General features: G+C 46.4%; 1 protein-coding gene across 1 annotated transcript; it reads left to right on the top strand.

The window, feature by feature from the left end:
- Positions 1-731: 731 nt before the first annotated feature.
- On the top strand, positions 732-22,739 carry LOC139050239 (phosphoenolpyruvate carboxykinase, cytosolic [GTP]-like). Its single transcript, XM_070526446.1, has 10 exons — positions 732-885; positions 1,384-1,670; positions 3,113-3,297; positions 4,183-4,386; positions 7,238-7,425; positions 8,466-8,679; positions 15,922-16,230; positions 16,935-17,030; positions 17,518-17,759; positions 22,448-22,739. The coding sequence occupies exons 1-10, from the start codon at positions 880-882 to the stop codon at positions 22,664-22,666; spliced, it is 1,950 nt and encodes a 649-aa protein (XP_070382547.1). The 5' UTR covers positions 732-879; the 3' UTR covers positions 22,667-22,739.
- The last annotated feature ends 647 nt before the right edge of the window (positions 22,740-23,386 follow it).

Here is a 23,386-nt window from a genome sequence, read left to right as displayed (position 1 = left end):
CATTGGCCGAATGTAACGGCACTTGCACAGGCGCCTACCATTGGAGGAAAATGACGACACTTGAGCGGGCTCGACGATTGGCCGAAAATGACGTGACCCCGAGACATCGAAGGGGTTAAAAGCGAGAGACAGGGAGCAGAGACAAGCAGTCTTTCCTTCATTCATTTTTTCGTTCTTCTTGCCACGGGCAGCAGCGTCCGATTTGCTGCAGGCCGTCAATGACTTTATGACTGTTAATTACTTTGTGTTGTTACTGTAAATAATGTAAATAAACCTTCCGTTTCCTTTTGAAATCCTTTTCAACGTCGGCCAACTCCCGCACTCAACGGCAAGATCCAATAGCATCGATTTTCGCAGAACCGGGATGGCGAGTCAACTTTTTTTTGTTGTGTGTACAGTGTACCTACTACGTCACAAAAGCTATGGATTAATTTTGTCCGCCTTTGATATAGTCTGCTTAAGTTTTTTTTTCTTTTTTTTCGCATTCTACCTCCATCGGAAAGCGGCCACCGTGGTCAGAAAGAGAACTCGAGCTCAGTATAGCAGAACACTGCAGCCGCTTATATAACCTCTGCCGCCGAGTCGCTGACCAAATCTACCAAATGTCACTGTCGTGACGTTAGAAACACACAAGCAGTGACAGCGTCTGGTGCGTCGAGAATGCGCCTGCACACGGACGAGAATGTTCTTTTAGTAAATCAAATGGCCCGGGAAGTGCCGCAGCCGAGCGTGTTTCTGCCCGAGGAAGGAGGGAAGAGGAAGAAGTGCCTCCAGCGCGAGTGGTGCGTGTCGGCTAGGGCAAGGGTCGCGCTGGGCAGCCGCTGTTCCGACTTGAGTGAGGCGTAAGGACCGCAACGGCACGTCCGCTGCCCAGCCGACATGGCGGTGAGTGCAACACGCGTCTGTGAGCTCTATTTCTTTCTGGCTGCTCGTAGTGACGAGCGGCTACGCTTCCGTGTAACCGTGAACTCAGGATCCAGGCTTACGTATACGTGCCTTACAACTTTCATAACGACAGATTTCAAAAATACGCAGTGATATTAAGTACACGTGGGCGCGATGTGCTCAGCTCCAAGCGTAGACCACGGGTGCGAGGAACTTGCTGAACCACGCCTTCATTCGAACCATAGCTATCTGTAGTTACCCCATGCACAAATGGCAACATGTCTTACATTCTCATTCTTTCATGCGTAATATCGTTAATGACAGCACCCCTGGGAATTTGTTTGTGTGTTTCGCTATAGTATTAAGAGGGCGTTCCAATGGTGTTCAATCACAGTTCGTGTAACGTTACCTTATGTCGCTGCGGTGAGTATTATGGACTCCCTTGTGGCCGGAACATGAGTGTCGTTACAGCCCATGCATGCGAGCGCACGGTTATAGGCGCAGCAAGTGCCCAAGACATCAGAACCGGCCACTCCCACGCTCGAGCCGCCGAAGTCGGCCACCCCTTCGGACGACGACTGGGTGTTCAAGCCGCCGGCACTCTGGAAGGGCCACGATGTGTCCGATTTGCCGAAAAAGGTGCGGCACTTCGTTGAGGAGCAACGCCGCTTGTGCCAGCCAGCAAGCGTGTACGTCTGCGACGGCAGTATCCAGGAGAACGAGGTCATCATAGCCTTCATGATCAAGCTCGGCCTCACCATGCCACTGAAGAAGCAGACCAACTGGTGCGTCGCTTGGCCCCGCTTCCTACGCGGTTTCTCACACGGATGCCTCGTCGGATCCGTTGCTTTCTGTCAACCTAAAGATCAAGCGCTAAAGCCCAGCCCATGCGGAGCGTAGAGAGGCGTCTGGCTACGCGTTTGCTTCAGCTTACACGCGCGCAGGTCTATACGCGTCTATATATCTTTGAAGTTGTGCGCCTATACCAATCGGTTCACGAGAACGTAAAACGTAAAAAAAGGAGCTCAAAAAAGTCCGCCAGCCTGTCCAGTGGTGGGGGGCACGACGGTTCACCTCAACGTGTGGAGGAGCGCCTGCGTAGCCGGTAGCTCAATGCTGCGCAGTGGCCACTACGGAGTATTGAGCTACCGGCTACGCAGCGGAGCTCATCCAGACGTTCAGGACAACCATCGTGCCACCGTCATCAAACGCGTAATTCTGGCACTAGTAGTGCCACAATTACGCGTCCGATGAGGTGCGGTAATGGCAATGGCCAGAACTGTGCGACCTCAAAGTGTGGAGGAGCTCCGCTACGTAGCCGGTATTTCAATGTTTCGTATAGGGCCAGAATTACGCGTTCGATAATGGTCCACACCAGTTGTCACACATAGGGCCGAGCGTTAAAATTTATATACGCCTTTATTATAGTTCATTTTCACTAGTACACGTTTCAGTTTACGCAGATAGAACGACGCTCAGAAAAGTTTACTATCATTTACAGCGTGCTGCATCGACAGTATCAACCACATATAATTAAGGACGACATACATATTCGATGTGGTTGACTGTATATAGAATCGTGTTGCTCGACCACGAGTTGTACAGAGGTTCAATTCAATTGTTCCACGCCAGTTGCAACAAAAAGAAGAAAAAAAAAGTATGATATCATAATAGAACCACTGAGAGCGTTCCTGTGGAAAACATCATTCTTTTTTGATACGCTTGCTCTAAATGTACACCTTGTCGCTATGTGAACGCGGGTAATCGACGCTATATTATCGCGCGGAGGCCTAGACGTTGTAGCGTAATGGTTTCAGCAAAACATTGTTTCATGACATCAATGTGCTTTTTAATGTTCAGATGCAAATTACGCCACGGACAAAGGTTTAAAGCTTTGCTGATGTTAGTCTGCGTAACAGCGACTTGCACGAGTGTATGCGCCCAATTTTACGCGCCGCTATCGCCGGATAGACATTATGGCACGACTAGTAGCGTGCCACGAAAGACGCCGTTTTACAATTGTTCATAACGGAATTCTTCAGCCAGAGCATCGTGTTGGTATAAACCTCTGCATGGCGGCGTTTATGGTCTCCGATAATACGTTACCGGCTTCCGCGTGAAATGAATAAAAAGTTCAACGTCAGGCGCGCTCTTTCAGACTGCTGAGATAAAGCTTGCGAAGCGCAAAGGAACTGCATGCGCGCACACACGTGGCGCGGCCTTGCAGCTACCTGGTCCGGACGGATCCCCGAGACGTGGCACGCGTCGAAGGGCGCACGTGCATCGCCACAGCGCGCCAGGAGGACACCTCGCCTATACCAGCACCTGGTGTCAAGGGCATCCTCGCAAACTGGATCGCCCCCGAGGAGCTGCGCAAAATTCTTTCCGAGTGCATGCCCGGATGCATGAAAGGTGTGCTTCCCTTCTTGACCCAACCTTGCGTTCGTGACAGCAGCGGACGATTGTAAACCGTCTCTTTCACAAGATTTTGGGCCACGCGGTGACGAATCGAGCTAGTTGGCCAACTAACATTACCAGGCCAGTTGCGTGCTCTACTCCGGCTCACCGCAGTGCACTCGCGTTATGTTCACCCGCAGAACTATCTTTGTGCTTGTTTTCGTGTGCTTTTTAGGAGGGAGGATATAGGCACGGGCTAAGAAGGGAGAGCGAAGAGAACTCCCGGTCTATCCTTGAACTCCCGGTTCTGGACCACGGCTTCCCTAGGACATATGCTCCAGCAGCGATTCTAGACACGTGCGGTTTGTCCTGGCAACGTCTGCCACGAAATTAAGTATATAGACCCTTTTCATGCTTATAAACAGAGTTCCCAGAAGACTTCCGGTTAAGCCCTCAGGAACACCACAAGTTACAATAGTCTATAAACTTACAGGACCCTTCATCTGGCACCAGTGTTGTTCGGCAGTTGGAGTGTTTGACAATGAATTGTATTGTATAAAGTGCAACAACAACAAAAAAGCCCGTACATTAGTTCGACGCATGGTACACGTTCTTTATATCTGAAAACATCAAGAATATGTGCCTACAGTATACCATGCGACAAACTACTACTTCTTTCTTGGCTAATTGGACTCTCGAAAATGGCTGACCGGAAGTTCTCTGGGGTCATGAACGCACTGCTGCCGCATCGCGGATGAAAAAGGTCTATATATGCTCGACTAGACTTGCGACCTCGTCGACATGAAAACGGAAGCGTGCCGCTTTCAATGACAACCGCGTGGAAGAATGGGCGGCTAGCACGCACGCGGCAGATGTTAAATTGCGTGGTGGGGCGCGCAGGACGCACCATGTTCGTGATTCCGTTCAGCATGTGCCCTGTGGAGTCGCCGCTGTCGCGACTAGGCATCCAGGTGACGGACTCGCCGTACGTGGTGGCCAGCATGCGCATCATGACCCGCATGGGCGCCAAGGCACTAGCCGCCACCAAGGACAAAGAGTTCGTCAAGTGCGTCCACAGCGTTGGCCGACCGCTGCCTCTCAAAGGTGCGCCGCATTGCGGACTCGATTGATTTATTGATTGAACGCACTTCACATAAGGTGCAAGGTGGAGTAGCCAACGTCATTGGCAAAATGATAGTTACAAAACACAGTGCTTACTAATATACACGGGGTGAACGAGAAGAAAGGGGGTTAACCGAGGTGCCCGATTGTTATTAAGCATATCATAAGAAGCCAACAAACATTGACACCAAGGAAAACATAGGGGAAATTACTTGTACTAGTAAAATTGAAATAAATAAACGATAAATTAATGGAAATGAAAGTTGATGAAAAAACAACTTCCCGCAAGTGGGGAACTATCCCACGTCTTCGCATTACGCTGCGATGAGCTACCGCGGCGCCGTTTTCTTATACACTTTCTTGGGTATTTGTTTCCTACTAGGTCTCGAATCCGGCAACATTGATGCCTTCAGGCAGCATGCGTGGGTGTATTGACCAGTCGCCTTCACCAAAAAAGAACACGTACTCGTGACGCCTGTGGTAGATTGGATGTTCCACATCCGCCGCCAAGCTTTGTGAGTGGTGGCGCTAGCTAACACTCCCAGGGATCTAGTAGGAAACAAATACCCAAGAAAGTGGATGGGAAAACGGCGCCGCGTTAGCTCAATTGGTAGAGCATCGCACGCGTAATGCGAAGACGTGGGATCGTTCCCCATCTGCTGCGGCAACTTGTTTTTTATTCCACTTTCATTTCCATTAATTTATCATTTCTTTAATTCATTCAGTAAGTGCAAGTAATTCCCCCTATGTTGTCCTTGGTGTCAATGTTTGTTAGCTTATTGTAATAACGAGGTGGTCACTTTTCAGATTTACAGGATTTTTAAAACTCGCCTGTGACCGATAGCATAATTCTTGTCCTTGAGCTGTGTTATTCCAAGAGGCGGACATTACTAGCACGAGAAATCAAAACACATATTCAATTAATTAGCGAAAATTCACTAACTTATTCATTATTTACATTACGGTGCATATTGTAATGCAAGAACTTTAGCCGGTGAGTTTGCAAGACGTATTCACTTGAAATTAATTTCCAGAATGCCACCTGTTCCGAGATTATTATTTCCCAATGTGTGGGACAAAAAAATACAAGGGCGTTGCCGTTATATTTTTGTTTTTCACTGCATACAAGAGCGTTATGGTAAAAAAAGTAAGTGGAAGAATTGAATTCTGAGGTTTTACGTGCCGAAAACTACGATTTTATAACGAGGCACGCTGTAGTGGTGGACTCCGGATTAATTTTGACCGCCAGGGGATCCTTAACGTGCCCCCAATGCACGGAACACTGGCGTTCTTTTTTTTTCCTTTCTTTTTTTGTTGCGTTTCGCCTCCACCGAAATGCGTCCGCCGCGTCCGGGATTTAATCCGGCAACCTCGTGCTTAGCAGCGCAACACCACAGCCGCTAAGGATGGGTAGGTAAGTAAGTAGAACAGCGCATTCTTCACGGCGAGTTTGGTGGCGCGTATCTCCAAACTGCCGCCACTCTGTCTGGAAAATTCATTCAAAGTGGATGCGTCTTGCAAACTCACCGGCTATAATTCGTAAATTGTGATATGTGGCCGTAAATTAATTAGTTCAGAAGTTAATTAGCGATTTTTGTTAATTAGTTGAATACGCGTTTCGATTTGTCTTGCAAGTAATGTCCGCCTCCCTGAATCGCCCGGCTCAAGGACTATAGAATTATGTTATCTGGAACTGGCGATCTAAAAAAAAAAAAAGAACCCATAAAAACTGAGAAATGATCGCCCAGCGCACACACATACCCACCGCGATGGCCACGGTGGCCGTGGCTCGGCTTCCATTCTCGGCAGCGGGGGCTGCATTCCGACGAATGTAAGAATGTGCGTGTATACACTATTGTTTTGGGTGCACATGAAATAATCTTGGGTTATTTAATAAATAATCTCACAAATAATCTGGAGACTCGAACAATCGCACTACCTACTTAGTGTATTTTGAGACGTAAATACTATACAATTTGTTATTATTCACAGCGGCAGTTTGGTCTAGATTTCAAGTAATAAAGCGGGTAGTATTTCGTGCGGAGCTTGTGTTCTTACTGTTCTCTTGTACTTCACTTTTTGTGCCGTCGGGACAGTGAAATTACGGTTATTACGATCATTACAGCCACGCAAGTAATCGTGTAAGATATAACTACTCACGTGTATATTCAAAAGCTGTATGTATGTGGCGCCAGCCCTTTCTATGAATGAATTTGCAGCATAAAACGTATAATGAATGGCGTTGTTCGAAAACTTCACGCGCGTTTCAAATATAACTAGCGAAGAGTCTGACTGCGATTCAAAGAAATCGAAACGTTTTGTCCAGTGGATTTAAACAAACAAACAAACAAACAAACAAACAAACAAACAAACAAACAAACAAACAAACAAACAAACAAACAAACAAACAAACAAACAAACAAACAAACAAACAAACAAACAAGCCAGCAAGCAAGCAAACAAACAAACACAAACAAATGAATTAATTGATTATTTATTTATTTATTTATTTATTAATAAACGAACGAACGAACGAACGAACGAACGAACGAACGAACGAATGAATGAATGAATGAATGAATGAATGAATGAATGAATGAATGAATGAATGAATGAATTTTCATATGCAACATCAGCTTGAATTCGAGGTTGTCTTCTTTGAGGTTACGTTCGGTGCCTACAACCGGCGGAAGTACGTTATTCGTGTCATATAATGATAAATGATGTGCCTGAATACATAAAAGTGCGGCTCTTTGTGCGCGTTGTGATTCATTGAAGCGCAATAACACTCTTCCAAGTGTTTTGAGTCCGAGTGTTTCAATTATTCTCGCAGAGCCCTTGATCAACAACTGGCCCTGCAATCCCGACAAGACCATCATATCGCATATACCGCACGACAATGAAATTGTTTCTTTCGGTAGCGGCTATGGTGGAAACTCTCTGCTCGCGAAAAAATGCTTCGCCCTGCGCATCGGCTGCAATCTGGGGAGACGCGAAGGCTGGCTCGCCGAACACATGCTGGTAAGGCGCGTGCTGTTATAGCTCCATTCAGAGCCGGATGGAGTATTTTCAAAAGGGCTAACACAGGTGTTGCTAATTAGATTAATATCTTGCCTACTACCGCAATTTTATTGCCGATGCTGCTAGATGTATGTACAAGGTGTTGATGAGGTGACTATGCACACGAGGGATACGGGGAAAGTCGCTCTTGCACGTGCTGAGCGCAAATATTTCGAAGCCTTTCTGTTGTATGCATTTCAATAATCAGTCGCACTTCTTTCCCACCGTGAAAGGTGCCAACCATCACACAGAAGCAGTAAAAAGAGAGCTGTAGTTTCGGCTGAAAGGCGAAGAATCGATTTCATTAGAAAATTACTGGGCAGCTGTATGAAGTAAGGATAGTAGATTTATCGACCGTATAGACTTGTAAACATAGGCATACTAACTAAATTAACAAACATGGTGTCACGCGTGCACAAGCAAACACGAACGCGTCTCACTGAATGACCGCGGAGACTCTATGTCAAAACGCTGGAGTTAGGAAGCGCGGCAGCAGCAGCGAGCGAATTTAACTTGCGCTGCCTCTGCCATCAACGCGAACTAAGCCACGAAAACACAGTGCGTGGCGGACTCCATGCCCGTCGCAGATGGCGGCTTTCAAGATGCAGCGGCACGAGCGCTCACGCGTGGCCGCCCAGAGTAGAACACCCTCCTCCCTACCCACCCACGGCGGACCTTGTCCTCGTCGCAGATGGCTTTCTAGATTCAGCGGTCCGGGCAGGCGCACGCGGCCACCCGTGAAGCACACGGCTCCCAGATACAGCACACGCCTCGCGGCGGCGGTTTTATCGCCCTTTATACGGAACCTCACGGCGACGCCGACGGCAGGAATGCGCTTGTAGTGTCCGTATAATTGCTATCGCAATAAAACGCGCGACGTCGAGCATTTCCGCTGCGTGCGTTTACCGCGTTAAAGCTAGCTTTGCCGCATGATTGGCGAGCATGCGGCCGAGCAAACCCTGAGACATGACAGCCGAGACCGTTGCCGGCGGCGCTCGCAGATCCTTGGCCTAACGGCTCCTTCTGGCAACAAGTCATACGTCGTGGGCGCGTTTCCGAGCGCTTGTGGCAAAACCAACCTGGCCATGATAACACCGACGCTGCCGGGTTACCGCGCCGAGTGCGTCGGCGACGACATCGCCTGGCTCTACTTTGACGAGAACGGCGTCATGCGCGCAGTGAACCCTGAAAACGGCTTCTTCGGCGTCTGCCCGGGTAAGTGGTACGGAGCAAGCGATGGTTTCACCGAACGTCCGCTATAGCTGGCGCAGTGTTCAAATCACCTTTGTCACAGTGGCCACGCTGGAACTAAAGTATTGACACAAAGGGACGAAGCGAACAAGACGTGCAAAAATGCTGTCGGCCAGCCGAGTTAGCATGCATCCGTAGTCTCATAGCTGGCCAACAGCGCGAAAAGACGTGCATAACAAAAAATAAGTGTGTCCTTGATTGCTTTCTTTCTGTCCGCGCCTTTTCACGCCATTAATAATCTAGCCTCGACATTTTCATAAAACTGAATACGCGTTGCCGACCACTAGCATACATGCATTCTGCTTGTGCTACAGACATGGTCGAGTGTCGTTTTGTCAAGAGTCAGCAGAAGTGCGCGAACGTGCAATATGCGTGGGAATTAATGAATCGAATGAAACTACTCGTAGAGTTTGCGAACAGACTCGAACAAGAGTGTTTTTCTGCCATGTTTTCAGTGACCAGTATTTCGTATCGGCGATTATGAGGGAAGAAAGTCGCGATAGTTTGTACGCTTGCTGAAACATATGAATAGGGCAACCAGGCGGTGCACGATGACTGTAAGTGGGTCATGCAAAACAAAACACGGGACTTACCGGATCGACAGTATTAAGGGAAATAAGGATGGGAAATATCTCAAAACGCTAGACATAATATTGCAGCGTGTCTAAATTGACACAAAGCCCTTTAATATGTACCCACTTCATGCTCGTTTCTCAAACGGTCAAGGACTGTAATGATGTCTTTGAACCCTGTCTCCCGCATAGCAAAGCCGCAAACTTCAAGACCGCCATCTAGTCATTATTGCAGTAACCTGACATTACCCGTCGCCTCATGTGAAACCCAAGTAAAATGTATGATCTTTAAGGCGCTAAAAATGATAACGAAGGACGATCCCTACCAATGGGCTCTCATGGCTTGTATGGAGTAAATAAAGTTTGGGTCACATAACGTTGTATTAGCTCTCAATAGTACTATCTGGACTGTGAAATTCTAACACAGGACTCTTGTTAAGCTGAGCTTGCTTGTCGCAAATCAGCGCCTGGTCATGGTGCGCCAGTTATTTAGAGACAACAGCAGAAATTAAATAAGGGAACATGTCCTCAGATGCACGTAGAATGTTACGTTAGTTGAACCGTATGCGCGCATGCGCACACGCTTGTTAAGACATGCATGGCACGCATTTTAAGAACAATTGAGGAGTTTTTTTTTCGAAATGAGCCAAATCCACAAACCAATACTAGGTCAGATAAAACGGTAATGACAAGAAAATCTAGGCAACTTTCTCATAGAAAACCGGTTGCAACGAAATGGGTCAAATAACGTCAGGCGAACGTGTTCGCAGATCGTATTTCGTATCGAAATTGAGCCAGATCCAGCTGTTGCACGGATCAAAATGAGCCAAATCCATTTGCCCAATAGGAGAGCGCTTTTGGCGTGACGTCATGTAGCCATGGCAGCCTCCTTGTCAGTTCCCGCCAAGGAGTTGGTTCCCGCCTGACAGCTCAGAGTGTTTCGTTCGTGTTTTCGCGAGTTCTTCGCTTTTCTGATATCGTTGTTCCTGGATTCGAATGGCAATGAAGAGATCGGTGAAAATCTATCCCTAGACGTCGAGGACGAAGTGAAAAGAAGCCGCATCACCACCGTAAAAGCAAGAATGCGCCGTTGCCAAAATGCAAAATGCAGTGCCCTGCTGCCAATGTTATTATAGCTTTTCTGTCAAGATTACATGATGCAATTCTCAAAAGCCAATTTTAATAAAGTTTTCATAGCAATACCGCCTAAAATCCAGCGTTTCAATTCAATACGAGCCAATCCAAAGTTCTCACCCTAATATTGGGCATATTTGCCGCATAATTTTTCATTACTTGTGGTCGTAAACTTGCCCTAGCTGACATGTAAACCATATCATATAATAGCTTTGATAGCGTTGCATTTAGGTCCGGTAACAAATTTTTGCTTTTTTCTCAACTTCTGTTTACGTGGATTTGACCCATTTCGAAAAAAAACTCCTCAATTAGCACGCGCAAATCGATCTTCGTTACAACAAGAAGGTATAATTTGGGCGGAACGAGCAGCCCGCTAGGTCACTCACGTCCTCAAGCAGCGAAACTACGCAATGCATGATGCGGCACCAGCAAGGAGCGTGAGAGCCCTAGTCGTTGCGTCAGCCATTGCAATAGATACAGTAAAGTTGTGTAATTACCTCACGCAAGCATGGTGTATATTTGTCACCACCCCGATCCAAAGGCGATTGTGATTTCTAATGGCACTCCCTTTGAAACGGGGCGTCGAAAAATATTCCCATAGCCTGCTTGAGCATTTTGCCTATCTTTACTTTGCATTCTTTCTTTTCATTAAAACTATGTAGCTCTGTATCGTAAGGTTACGCCTATACCTACAACAACTCCCCTTCCATCTCTTCTGTGCTTTTTTGTCCACCAACACTCGATCAAGACGTATCTTGCCTCAAATAGGAAGGTCTATTGTCGTACAGATTTTGCCTCCCGATTTCTTTCTTGCCGTATTTTGTAAATATACACGAACGTGTTTGTTTGCACCCAATTTACCGTCTCTGTTTCTCTCAGTTTATTTTGTGGTGACTCCGAGTTTTATATTTACACTTATAATAAACCTGTATTTGGTTGCCAACTTTCTTGACGTCTTCCTCAATCCCGTGTACACACTCTGAGGTAAATGTATTTTGTGCACTTAAGCCGCCTATTTCTTTTCTTCCACGTTCCTGAGTCTTTCTTCAAAATTAATTTTACTCTGCAATTCTCCGACTTGAAAAGAGGCCCAACCCATGTCGCCCTGCACTGCCTATAGGTTTTACCGTGGTGCCCCCAATACCAATCGACCCAATACAAGCGTTGCGAGCTGATGCGCCGTTCACTGTCTTTACTAGTTGTGCATAGCTAGTAAGGCGGTACGTTCTTAACTAGCGTGTTGACAACTATGTTTAAGAACTAATAATTATTATTAGCGAAGAAATTGGCCAATGTTAACTGCGCTCCCCGCTTTTCTGGAGGAATACAGGCCTTGAATAGGGGGATACAGGTTCATGGATTCGGGTAGAAAGAACCCTGACTGAAAGACTGTATATATACACCGCGAAATGAACGCACTGTCCGCTACAAAACGCCTGACTGCGTTTTTAAAGCAGACAGTGAACTCGTGTTACCTGGGCTTTTCTAAAAGTGAACTTTCGGAATCGAATATACAAATAGTCGAGAAAAATGAACGTTGAATATTCACTCTAATATCAATTTTTTTCACATTCCTGAAAAAAAAAGAAGTAAAATACGGGGTTTGTGTGGAGTCCGTTTTCTTTAAAAAAGGAGGCCTATTTACATTGCATTATGAAAGCAAGCAATGCCATTCTACATGGCGCATATCTAGTCAACTGAGGAGCTTGCAGACGAGAAACAAATGATGTGCTATCTGGCGCACAGTGACAATGAAGGTAATGAAATAAGGAAACGGCATTTCACCAGATGCACGTATATTGTGTTAGTTGGAGAAAAGGGTGATGCTGCAGCACATTGTGGTGATACGATGATTAAACAAGAAATTAGCTTGCTTAACTCAAGGCAAGAAATTTGCATATATACATATATATAGGAACTTATGGCACAGCATTAATCTGCCCCGTGCATTCGCTCAGGAACGGTGCCTCTGCCACCACAAAAACCGCGACTATCCTGCAGTACAAAATCAGTCGAAACATTGCTCACTCACATTCATATCTGGAGCGGCCACTATGTGACATCTGTATGAGACGACGACACTTTAAACGAAGCTTTATATTGGCGAACTTTTACAGAAAATATTCATCAGCTGTGAACAGTTGTTTGGCAGTTGTGATACCCATTAGTTATAGTGGCGCGTGTGACAACTGTAGCTGGTGATGTATAGTTAGAGGACCACAAGGGTTATGAATTGAGCTTAATATTATCCGCAAACCTCGGTATTAACGTCATTTTCACAGTGCTATAGTCTTCCAAGCAATGTACGTTTCGTACTCAATCTCAGCGGATGCAGAACCATATAATTAAAATACCTTCGTTTTGGGGGTTTACGCTCACAAATTTCAGCTCACTGTCTTCAAAATCTAAGGCATGTAATAGAGGAAACAAAACCGGAGTTAACCTGCTTACGGCAAATCGTTACGTCAAGATTACTTTACTTGATTGAGTTGCCGAGCTGTAATCAACAAGACGCGCGAAGCCAAGCATGGCCCCCATTGAAAATAAATCGCGGTGTCAACGCCCTCGCTTTCACTCTTTAATTATGTTGAATTCCAATGGCGGAGTCGGAGCAAGTTTTTCTGCTCGTTTCGGAGCAAGTTTGTTCCAATGACAGAGTGAGGGCGGGAGTAAGGTGTTCCAATGAGAGAGTCGGAGGGGATTCAGAGCGGGAGTCACTCCGTGGAGCAGAAAAAGATGCTCCGCCAAAATCGGCGGAGTGGACCGGAACTCCGCGTGACGCATTTCCTTTACCACGTTTGTCTGCTGGGAGGCGCCACCGGTCACGACTCGCGAGGAAGCAAAAGCTGCTGCACACTTGGCGAGATATCCATTCCGCACTTAAAAAAAAAAACAACAGGTGAACGGCGCTAAACAGACAAGTGACCGGTGCGGCGGTGCTGGGATCAAACAGCGGAAGGAAATGACAACACGCAAGGTATCCTGGGTAACTCGGCGATAGAATTTCCGCTTTCGCCTTGCTCCGGCGGCGCAGGTTGTGTTCCACTCGCGGATTTGGAGGGGTTGCTCTACGCCGGAGTAGAGTGCTCGCTCGCGGAGTCTATCGGCTGCTCTGACTCCGCCATTGGAATTCAACATGAGTCCTCACAGCAGCAAGAAGCAAGGAAGTGTACTTATTAGGATGTAGCCACGTCAGTTATTTGCATATGTTGTCCAACTTCTTAGAAGAGAGATTTGTTTGCACCTGCTTACGATTTTACCCTCACACATCACAAAAGAGAGAGAGAGAAAGGAGCGCCACGGGAATACAAGATTAGGAAAATATAACTAACGTGAAATTTACACTGAAAGGACAAAGACAAACGAACTTGTCGAAAGTGCAATCACGTCTGAACACTGGGGAAGTTGTGTTAGATTGCCACAGTTTGTTTCGGTCTTTACAGCTGAAGCACACGCCCTGGTTCTATATAGCCTCAGGGGGAAAAAGTGACAAGAATGCGGTTCTGTAAAGGATGTCGCAACGAAATGTTACTAGTTCTGGTTTTATTTTGGAACCAGCTGAAAAAAACGTTCCGTTCCGGTTCTGCTCCGGAACGAAAAAAAAAATGAACCGTAACGTTTGATAACGGTTTTATTTCGCATGGGAAAAAAATCGAAGCAAAGTAACGATAAAAAGATTGTACTTATTTTTCTCAATAAATGAATTATAAATTCTGAGATTGTGCTGAGTGCCTTGAGACAAGACACTGAGCATATGATCTTAGACGCAGCATGTCATCGATCGCCGAAAGGCGAGATCGCTGTTCCAATAAAACGAACTTAAACAAAGATAAAGGAACGATAAAACTTCGGGACAAAGCGTCGTACCCGTAAAAAACGAAACGATAAGCTCTTCAGCGCGCAAGCCCTGGGTTTTGCTGCGACGCCGATCTGCTATAGTGCACCGAGCGGCAGGCTTAGATTAGCGGAACACTCGACCGGCTATCGCTCGCATTATCCCAGCCTGCGATACGCGCTTATGTGGACCCCTAAAAAATTACATCATGGGGTTTCACGTGCTAAAAGCACTTTGATTACGAGGGACGCCGTAGTGGGAGACTCCGGAAATTTGGACCAACTGTGGTTCTTTTAACGGGCACCTATACCTAAGTATACACTTAGCCCCCATCGAAATACGACCGCCGGGGCCGTATGCGGACCCCTGAGATACGCGCTAATGCTGACGTTGTCTGACATCGATTGTTTCGGATTCCCGACTTGCCCATTGAACTGAAAACCGATAAAAAACATTTCGGTTTCACTCCGAAACAAAATAATAAATAACGCTTCGGTTATACTAGGAGAATGCCAGCAAACTTGAAAAGGGGGGAAATCGAGAACCAGACATAGAGAAAGAGGCAGGGAGGTGGCTGCAGCTTCCTGGAAGGTCCAGCCACCTTCCTGTCGCCTTTGTCTATGTCTGCCTCTCAATTTCTCCCTTCTTCAAGTTTGCGGGCATTCTAATCATATACCCACTATAGCCCAAAAAGCCACTCTTATGAACTCAGTTTCGGTTACGTTTCCGTTTCGGTAAAACATATTGTATTTTTTTCCTCGTTTTTTGTTTTTCTTTTCGTTCCGTTCCGGCACACTGATTGTGTGCACAAAGTCATTAAGCGCACGAGAGGTCCTCCATGCAAAGTCAGAATGCGAATCTCTTCTAGGCGACATTTTGAGAATGTTGCGCAAAACTGGAAATCATGCACGGTAACGTAAGGTCCTCTTGGGTTCCGAGCCACGTTTTTATTCCTGGAATTGAAAAGAAAGAAAGCAGGCAACTGTGCATTAATGCCGGTCAATGAAAGAGCGAGGGAAAGGAAGATACCGTTCAAGGACTAAATCTGAGCGGTTCGCACAACGTTCATACTAAAGTGGCCAGAGGAATGAGGCTCTAGAAATTAAATATCAAACTACAAATCACCAAACCTATACTCAACGAAAGAAGGACACCTCGCCGCCAGGAACGTTTTATGGAAGTGATCTTATGTTGCGTTCACATAAGGCACCCGACTCACAATTTTTAACCAAGAAGTGAAGAAATACCTGTGCGTAATCGATGCCAGCAACCTCTTACCGAGAACCACATTTTAATAACGTGTCCGGCGTTTGAGAACTAAAAGACGGAATAATTTCCACGATCTTCACAAAACACTTGCGGCACTTCATCTCTCTTTTATCCTATCAGAAAACGCACTTATATCTCCTGACGATGTTTTTGAGTATTTAGAGGCAGAAGGTTTTTTGAATGAACTGTAAGATAAAAAATTTTGTCTCGTCAAACGTTTCTCATTATAGAATCCTACATTGCGGTTGGTGCATCATATAGCTTGTGTTGCTTTTGCGCTATAAAAAACCAACCTTACAACGCGCGCTGCACTCGCTGGCCATCGTCCGGGCCATGACAGCGCGTGCCACCAGGACGTGACGAGCATCTCGTCGCTCGGGCCGTTGACTCGCGCAGGAACGTCGATGAAGACCAATCCGAACGCCATGATGACCATACAGACCAACACCATCTTCACGAACGTTGCCGAGACGAGCGACGGTGGCGTCTGGTGGGAGGGCCTGGAAATGCCGCCGCCCCATGTGAGCATCAAGTCATGGAAGGGCGAGCCCAACTGGAAGCCCGGTGAAAAGTCCAAAACGGCCGCGCACCCTAATGCGCGCTTCTGCACCCCGGCTGGCCAGTGCCCCATCATCGACCCGGCCTGGGAGGACCCCAAAGGCGTGCCTATCTCCGCTATCATATTCGGAGGCCGCAGGCCCGAAGGTGCAGTATTCTCTGATTCTTTCGCGATCGCCAGAGTTAGCTTGGAGTGGGCCTCCCTTGGCGTCTCATTCTGTTCGCGGAAGTGGACGCTCTTCCGCCGAAACTCTCCGCGTTAACAATATTCTTGTGGGACCGTTGCCAACATAGTAGACACCAAGAAAAACGAAACAAACAATGGGTGCATCTGCTGCAGCGTCGCAGTAACGAGTTCACTTATTGCCACAGAAGGAAAGAAATAAAAATTGGTGCTAGAAAACGGAGGCAACCAGTTTAGCGTATACCAACGAAGTAAAGCTGGACAGCTGTCAGTGACACTGCGCTCACTTAGAAATGAAACCCAGATTGCAATGGTTTCTTGAATGCGTTGCTCAGCTTCGCGCCGCTGGCGCCGCCCGCTGGGCGCCCGGCATGGCAAGTGTATGCTTGCAAAGCCAGCGAGCACTCGAGCGTCGGATGAAAGCGTAGTACTTTGAATCAAAGCGCTTTAGAACATTCCTTATACGCTGATGATCGTCATGGACCTTCAGACCCTCAAGCGATTCGGCGAGCTCGAGATCAGGCGCGAAAATGCCTAGCCCGCGCCACAATCCCCTAACGCTTAAACATTCGCGTTGCGCACTCGTAACCATGGCGATTTTTTTTTTTGCACACAGGGTTTCACAATAACTATTGACAAAACCCCACGGTATTGTTAAACTTTTCAGGGGTGCCCCTGGTGTTCGAAGCCTTCAACTGGAGCCACGGCGTTTTCCTTGGTGCGTGCATGCGGTCCGAAAGTACGGCAGCTGCCGAGCACAAAGGTACGTGGCAGGGCCCAAGTACTAAGATGCATGACGTACACAAGATGCAGTGTTGACTGACAAGATGGTCATGACATGACAAGATGCTTACGCCATTTTCACAACGTTATCTGTGCCCGCCGTGGTTGCTCAGTGGCTATGGTGTTGGGCTGCTGAGCACGAGGTCGCGGGATCGAATCCCGGCCACGGCGGCCGCATTTCGATGGGGGCGAAATGCGAAAACACCCGTGTGCTTAGATTTAGGTGCACGTTAAAGAACCCCAGGTGGTCAAAATTTCCGGAGTCCTCCACTACGGCGTGCCTCATAATCAGAAAGTGGTTTTGGCACGTAAAACCCCAAATATTATTATTATTATCTTCTGGTGGTCAAATTTAATCCGGAGTCCCCCACTACGGCGTGCCTCATAATCAAATCGTGGTTTTGTCACGCGGAAAACCCCAGAATTTAATTCAATTCAACAACCTTATCTGTGTGCATTGTTGCCAGGCAAAGTCATCATGCACGACCCGTTCGGGATGCGACCTTTCTTCGGATACAACTTCGGCGACTACTTGACCCACTGGCTGAGCTTCGCCAAAGAAGAAGGCAACCAGCTTCCCAGGATCTATCACGTCAACTGGTTCCGCAAAGGCGCCGACGGCAAGTTCCTATGGCCAGGCTTTGGCGAGAACTGCCGCGTCCTGGACTGGATTCTTCGCCGCGTCGACGGTGAAGTCAACATAGCCAGGGCATGTACAACAGTTCATAACTTGAACAAATGCACAGTTGACAGACAAGATCTCCCCGCAGTGTGGCAAAAAAAGAGAAAAAAACAAGCAAACAAAGACGACAGACTAACGCGACCTTCACAACCCGAATTCCAAAGAAACAGCGTTTAATACAAAGAGGCCGCGGCGCGTGGTTGCTCCTTGTAGCGTTTATTTCCAGCAAAGCGGGCCCGTTTCCGGTTCCCGTGAAACCTTTTTACACCTCTCATACACCCAGCTCCTCACCTCCGCAAGCCGCGCCAAACAACAGCTCTTGTGCCAGCGCCGCGGCGTTGAACGTAGAACTGTTTAAAATAAACGCTTTCATATTAACACGTTTGAACTTAGAATCTATGAGTTCAACGACATATTTCAAGTGTAAAGGGTATATGTGTATGGAAAGTTTCAAGTGCGATTCTCTGCATTATTTGAATCAGCGCAGAAAACGACGGCAACACAAAAAGAAGGACACAAGACGAGCGCTTCTCGGAGCGTATTTCTCTGCATTGCATATTTGCCCAACTAATGGCGACAGCGGCGAAATGAAAACGAAGTGCTGTAAGAGTGCTGCTTCTTGGGCGAGCTGGTAATTCATGCTGTGCTGGTGGGTTGCGCTTGGCTGACAAGGACGGAGTGGGAGGAACACATGCAAAAACGCATACGAGAACACTTTGTAGCAACTGACGTTTAGCAATACACGTCAACTGCTAGAGCGCTGCCGTATCTGTCTTTGTGTGCCTCGCTCTGTCCTTGTCTGCCAAGCGCAACCCAGCCGCACAGCATGATGTGCTATAGCTGCACATGCTGAGGCCTGTCTTCTTGCGCGCGGTTGCATCACGACAACCACGTGTGCATTTCCCTTTGACGTCAGACAAGCAAACTGCTCGTACGCGCTGAGTGCAAAAATCTCTGTCGCCATGAGCTTGGCAAACTGCTTCGCGGGAAAGCTAGCTTTAGAGTGATGAAAAGGGCATACTCACTATTTTTAAGGGCTACGACGGACGGCGTTCTGCATATTTCTTACGTCCTCTAATGCGCTTACAATTTTGAAATTCATCCTACCTGTTCCCCAAAATTCACGCTTAATTCCTACAAATTTTCGTATTGATATACCCATAGTAGTTAGTAGAGGACAAGCGTTTTAGTTTTCGACCAAGTATCCAGAAGCCCAATAAGCAGAAATGTGATAATTTCCTGCGGCGCCATCTGAGCATCTACACCCTTAAAAATGCCAGGCGCGTCCTTTCTGCGGCCGACCTTGGTTGCGATCATAATGATGGTGCAATATCGCATAGGGTCTCAGACGAAGCAGTGTTAGTAACTTTTACTTGGACAAAGTCGCCAGGTCCCGGCCGGAAACACTCCATCTTTAGTGAAAAGTGGCTAAATGATGATGACTCGCTCGAGATGTTGCCTTTTTTATGTTTTAATTGTTCCTTGACGTCTTCGTTATTACTTTAAAAACTATATCCCTAGAAATTACGTTTTGCGGGGGCGAGTCAATGGTCAGAATCTGAAAAAGGGAAAACAGCTCCCGATTTCTTTAAACGGTATCAGTTCTCAAGAGCGCTTTTTCTTTAAAAGCAGCTTTGATGCACTCAGATGGCTCAGAAATAAGCTTTTCAGTATGTATTTAGAAATAGCGACAATTTGAAGCGCATACATCCCTCTCTGAAAAAAAAAAAACATGTGGCAGGACATTGAACATAGGCAAAGCCCCTTGAGCACTTTTACCAGAGTAATTTACTGGCTCCTTACGCCACTAAAAAGGTCACTAAAAACGTCGCTAAGACTACAATAAGGTAAGGTTTTCGTTAAGATTGCTAAAAACGCGTTAAATATAATGACTCGTTGCTAAGCTACTTGGCAGGCGCGCCAAGCGTCTCAAACCGCTATAGCTTGTACGATGTAAGTGCTTTTAAGGTTCTTGTGCTGTCATGTGTGCGTTTGTAGCCAAATGGGTACAGCATCAGGCTCATGGTAATTTTTCATCGTGCGATTGAAAGCTACCCGGTCGTACGCCTAATTTACAAAGAAAGCCCTGGGAGTAATTCTATGAATGCTTCGTGTTGAAAGTTTTCCAAACGAACTCTCCAAGACATTTAATTTTATTCTACCGAGTTTCATCTCGATGGGTCTGATAACTTGGAAAGATACAATTTCAACAGAAAGAGAGAGAGAGAGAACATATATACTTCATGTAGAGCTTGGTCCGTATCATCGTTATAGATATGAACGAGGATCATGAAAAGTGCCGGTGGGGAGGATCGTTGCGTGCTCCCTCTCATATGAAGAAAATGTGGGACACCAGGCAAGGGGCATTCGTTTCCCTTTTGTCGCACCTCCAACCCGCTGCTTGGGAAAACTGGTTCAAGGATGTGCACATGCACGCAATGACACATAACCGTCAATGGGCCAAGAATGGGATAAGCCAGGTATAAAAAATTTAAGAAAATCAGTGAAGTCGTTAAATTTCATGCGCTGTTCCATTAGGATGTGTGTGTGCTTTAGTGATATCTCTCAGTTCACATAATAACAGGTTTTATGCCACGATTTGTTGTTTTCTTACGCAGAACAGAGATGCGCTCACTAGCACTACTTTGTCAAAATTCCGTGATATACGTAAAAGCCGGAGCATCTGTCTTCGCGAGCTGCCCAAGAACGGCGAAGCACAACTATAGAAAATTTAAGAATATCAATGCCGTTAAATTTACAGACTATTTACACTAGACTGGAGCCAGAGCGCCAGGCCGACATTCACTCGCGCCAAGGGAACAGACCCACTTCGTCGTCGTTCTCACGGCGGCTCGTCTCTCGGGTATCTACCGATAATATCGTAATAATATCATGCGCTCTTCTATTAGGGTCTGTGTGATTTAGCGATTCCTATATGAACTGACGTTATATGTAGATGATTTATGCCGTAATTTAATGTCTTATTATGCAAAACCAATTGTGCTCACTCTCACGATTTTGACTGTCAATATCATGTGCTGTATCAATCAATCGATCAATCAATCAATCAATCAATCAATCAATCAATCAATCAATCAATCAATCAATCAATCAATCAATCAATCAATTTATTCGCATGACAATACATGGAAACGGACCCCAACTGAAAACCACGAATGTGGCTTGAAAGTGTTGCCAGGCCCGACAACAGGCAAGGCAGCACATCACGAGTATACCGGCGCTCTTTAAAAGCAAAGCAACTCTGTACCCATCGCATAAATGAGATCCCGATCGCCATGTTTACACAGAAAACACAAACTATATGAAGACAGTTTATACAGGCAAAAATGTACTTTGGTATACCCATGCTAAATGTTAGTTAATTGTTACAAGATGAAATAACTCCACTACAAAATCACACTGCTAGTATGAAGGAAATAATTATAAACAAAGTCGCACTACATAAGACCAGTTATGCTACCCTCTGAAGAAAGTGAACTTTAAAGTGCTTTCGGGGCAATGTAAGAATGTTTGTATTGTTCTTTCTTGTGAGCCGCCGTGGTTGCTCAGTGGCTATGGTGGTAGGCTGCTGGGGACGAGGTCGCGGGATCGAATCCCGGCCACGGCGGCCGCATTTCGATGGGGGCGAAATGCGAAAACACCCGTGTACTTAGATTTAGGTGCACGTTAAAGAACCCCAGGTGGTCGAAATTTCCGGAGTCCTCCACTACGGCGTGCCTCATAATCAGAAAGTGGTTTTGGCACGTAAAACCCCAGAATTTTTCTTTCTTGTGTATATTTAATGCGTTAGAGAGAATAAACTGTAAACCTTGCTCCCCGCAATTGGTACCCGTACGGGGTATTGTCCACTCCTCTGTATAGCGTGCTGCGACACGCTTCTCCTTGGATTTTAGCTTGGCGATTGTTTTCATAAAGTAACAAACGTATTGCGAATAATATCTTAGGTTATAAAGTAGACGGTATTCAAAAGTGAGATCTATGCGTACAACGTTGTACTTGTAGGAATCCATTTTGTGTGCTGTGGATGCAGCGCCAGCAATAATTCTTATTGCTTTCGTATAGAGTGTTAATAGGCGTATGGTGTTAGTCTTACATGTGGTACCTCAGACAAGGTGACAATAGTTCATTTAGGTATGAAATATGGCATGATAAAGGGTAAGCTTTTATTTTGGTGGGAATTCAAGGCAGCATTTGGATAAGAAACCAATTCAACGAGATACTGTCCCTGTTAGATAGGACACGTGTTCACTTCATCTCATGTAGGAATCGAAGACTACTACTAAAGATTTAAAGCTAGCTACAATTTCTATTTGGTGCTGCTGAAGGAGAAGTTTGTAACTTAGACTTTTTTTGTTCAGTGCACAAAAGATTTAGTCTTCCTGGTGTTAACAGTAATTCCATTTGCTGTATATCATTCGTGCAAGGGGTTGAGCACTATGTTTCCTTTAGTAATTATTTTGTCATTAGACACATAAGCCTGTTTAATCGGCGGGACAGCACCGAAGGATGTGGAACCCGGAATGATAGTAGGCAAAAGCTTCGCCTTAAAAGGCTTTAGTTAGATGCCAGCCCAAAGTTTGCGCCTTCCAAGTTGTACTTGTTAAGACTTCAGAGGCATTAACCCAGTTTGGATATCGGAGGAACTGCAGGACCGCGAAGGGAATCGCATGAACAGCCTAGGCTACCACTTTCAGGAGACCTTCCTGGGTTACGTGCCGACTGACGATGCGCTGGACCTGACTGGCCTGACCGAGCCGATCAACATGGCGGAGTTGATGCGCGTGGACAAAGAATTCTGGCTCAAGGAATGCCGCGACATCAAGACTTTCTTCGACGAGCAAGTAGGGCGCTCGCTGCCACAAGCCATCGCCGATGAGCTGACCGCGCTCAAGGAGCGCATCAACAAGGCCTGAAAAGTGGGCGTGATGCCCTTGCCGACCCAGACGAGTCCGCAGCTGGCAATAAAGCATCGACTGAAAGGCACAACCGTTCGGTGATCAGGCTCTCTTCCAGGATTCAAGTGCATCTCGTTTCTCTATAACAACAGCTTGCGCGTCTTTCTTTTTTTTCCTTTTCGTTCGGCGTAAGCGGACCACCGACACATTACCCGCCCTTTCTTTCATTGCATACGTAAATCAATGCTAAAATTGTCGCCTTGTGCTCGCCGCGCTTGTTCGGCACAAAGAAATTTGCCGGAGAAAGCTGAAGTAACTATGTTTGTTTAGAAATTCAAACTTGCTCAAATGCGCAAACACGACGTAAAAGCCTGCTTGGGGAGAGTGAGACGTCGTTTTGTCGAAGGGCACACGTAACGTGACATGCATGCTCTCTGCAAAATACTTTCAAGGAACGCAAGAAGACTGACAGAACACCGTCTCTCATCTATATTGATTGCGTTCCTTCACCTGTAGGGGTTCCTCCATTTATATTTAATATACCACAGGGGGATCGGCCGAATATTGGCCCGTAGGGGGAGTCAAGAATGCGGAAAGTAATTTGAGGAATGGTAAGGTGGAACAAATTGAACCAAAAATTTTAAAACTAAATAAGCAGTGTATAAAGGTTGCTTCATAGAACAACCTTTTCACACCGTCATCTTTCCGGATGAACGCGTTAGCGCTAAACAATCCTCG

This window comes from Dermacentor albipictus, chromosome 1 (genome assembly GCF_038994185.2).
Source record: "Dermacentor albipictus isolate Rhodes 1998 colony chromosome 1, USDA_Dalb.pri_finalv2, whole genome shotgun sequence".
Taxonomy (NCBI): domain Eukaryota; kingdom Metazoa; phylum Arthropoda; class Arachnida; order Ixodida; family Ixodidae; genus Dermacentor; species Dermacentor albipictus.
The sequence above is the reverse complement of the archived record's forward strand: the minus strand, read 5'-3'. Positions and strand labels throughout refer to the sequence as shown.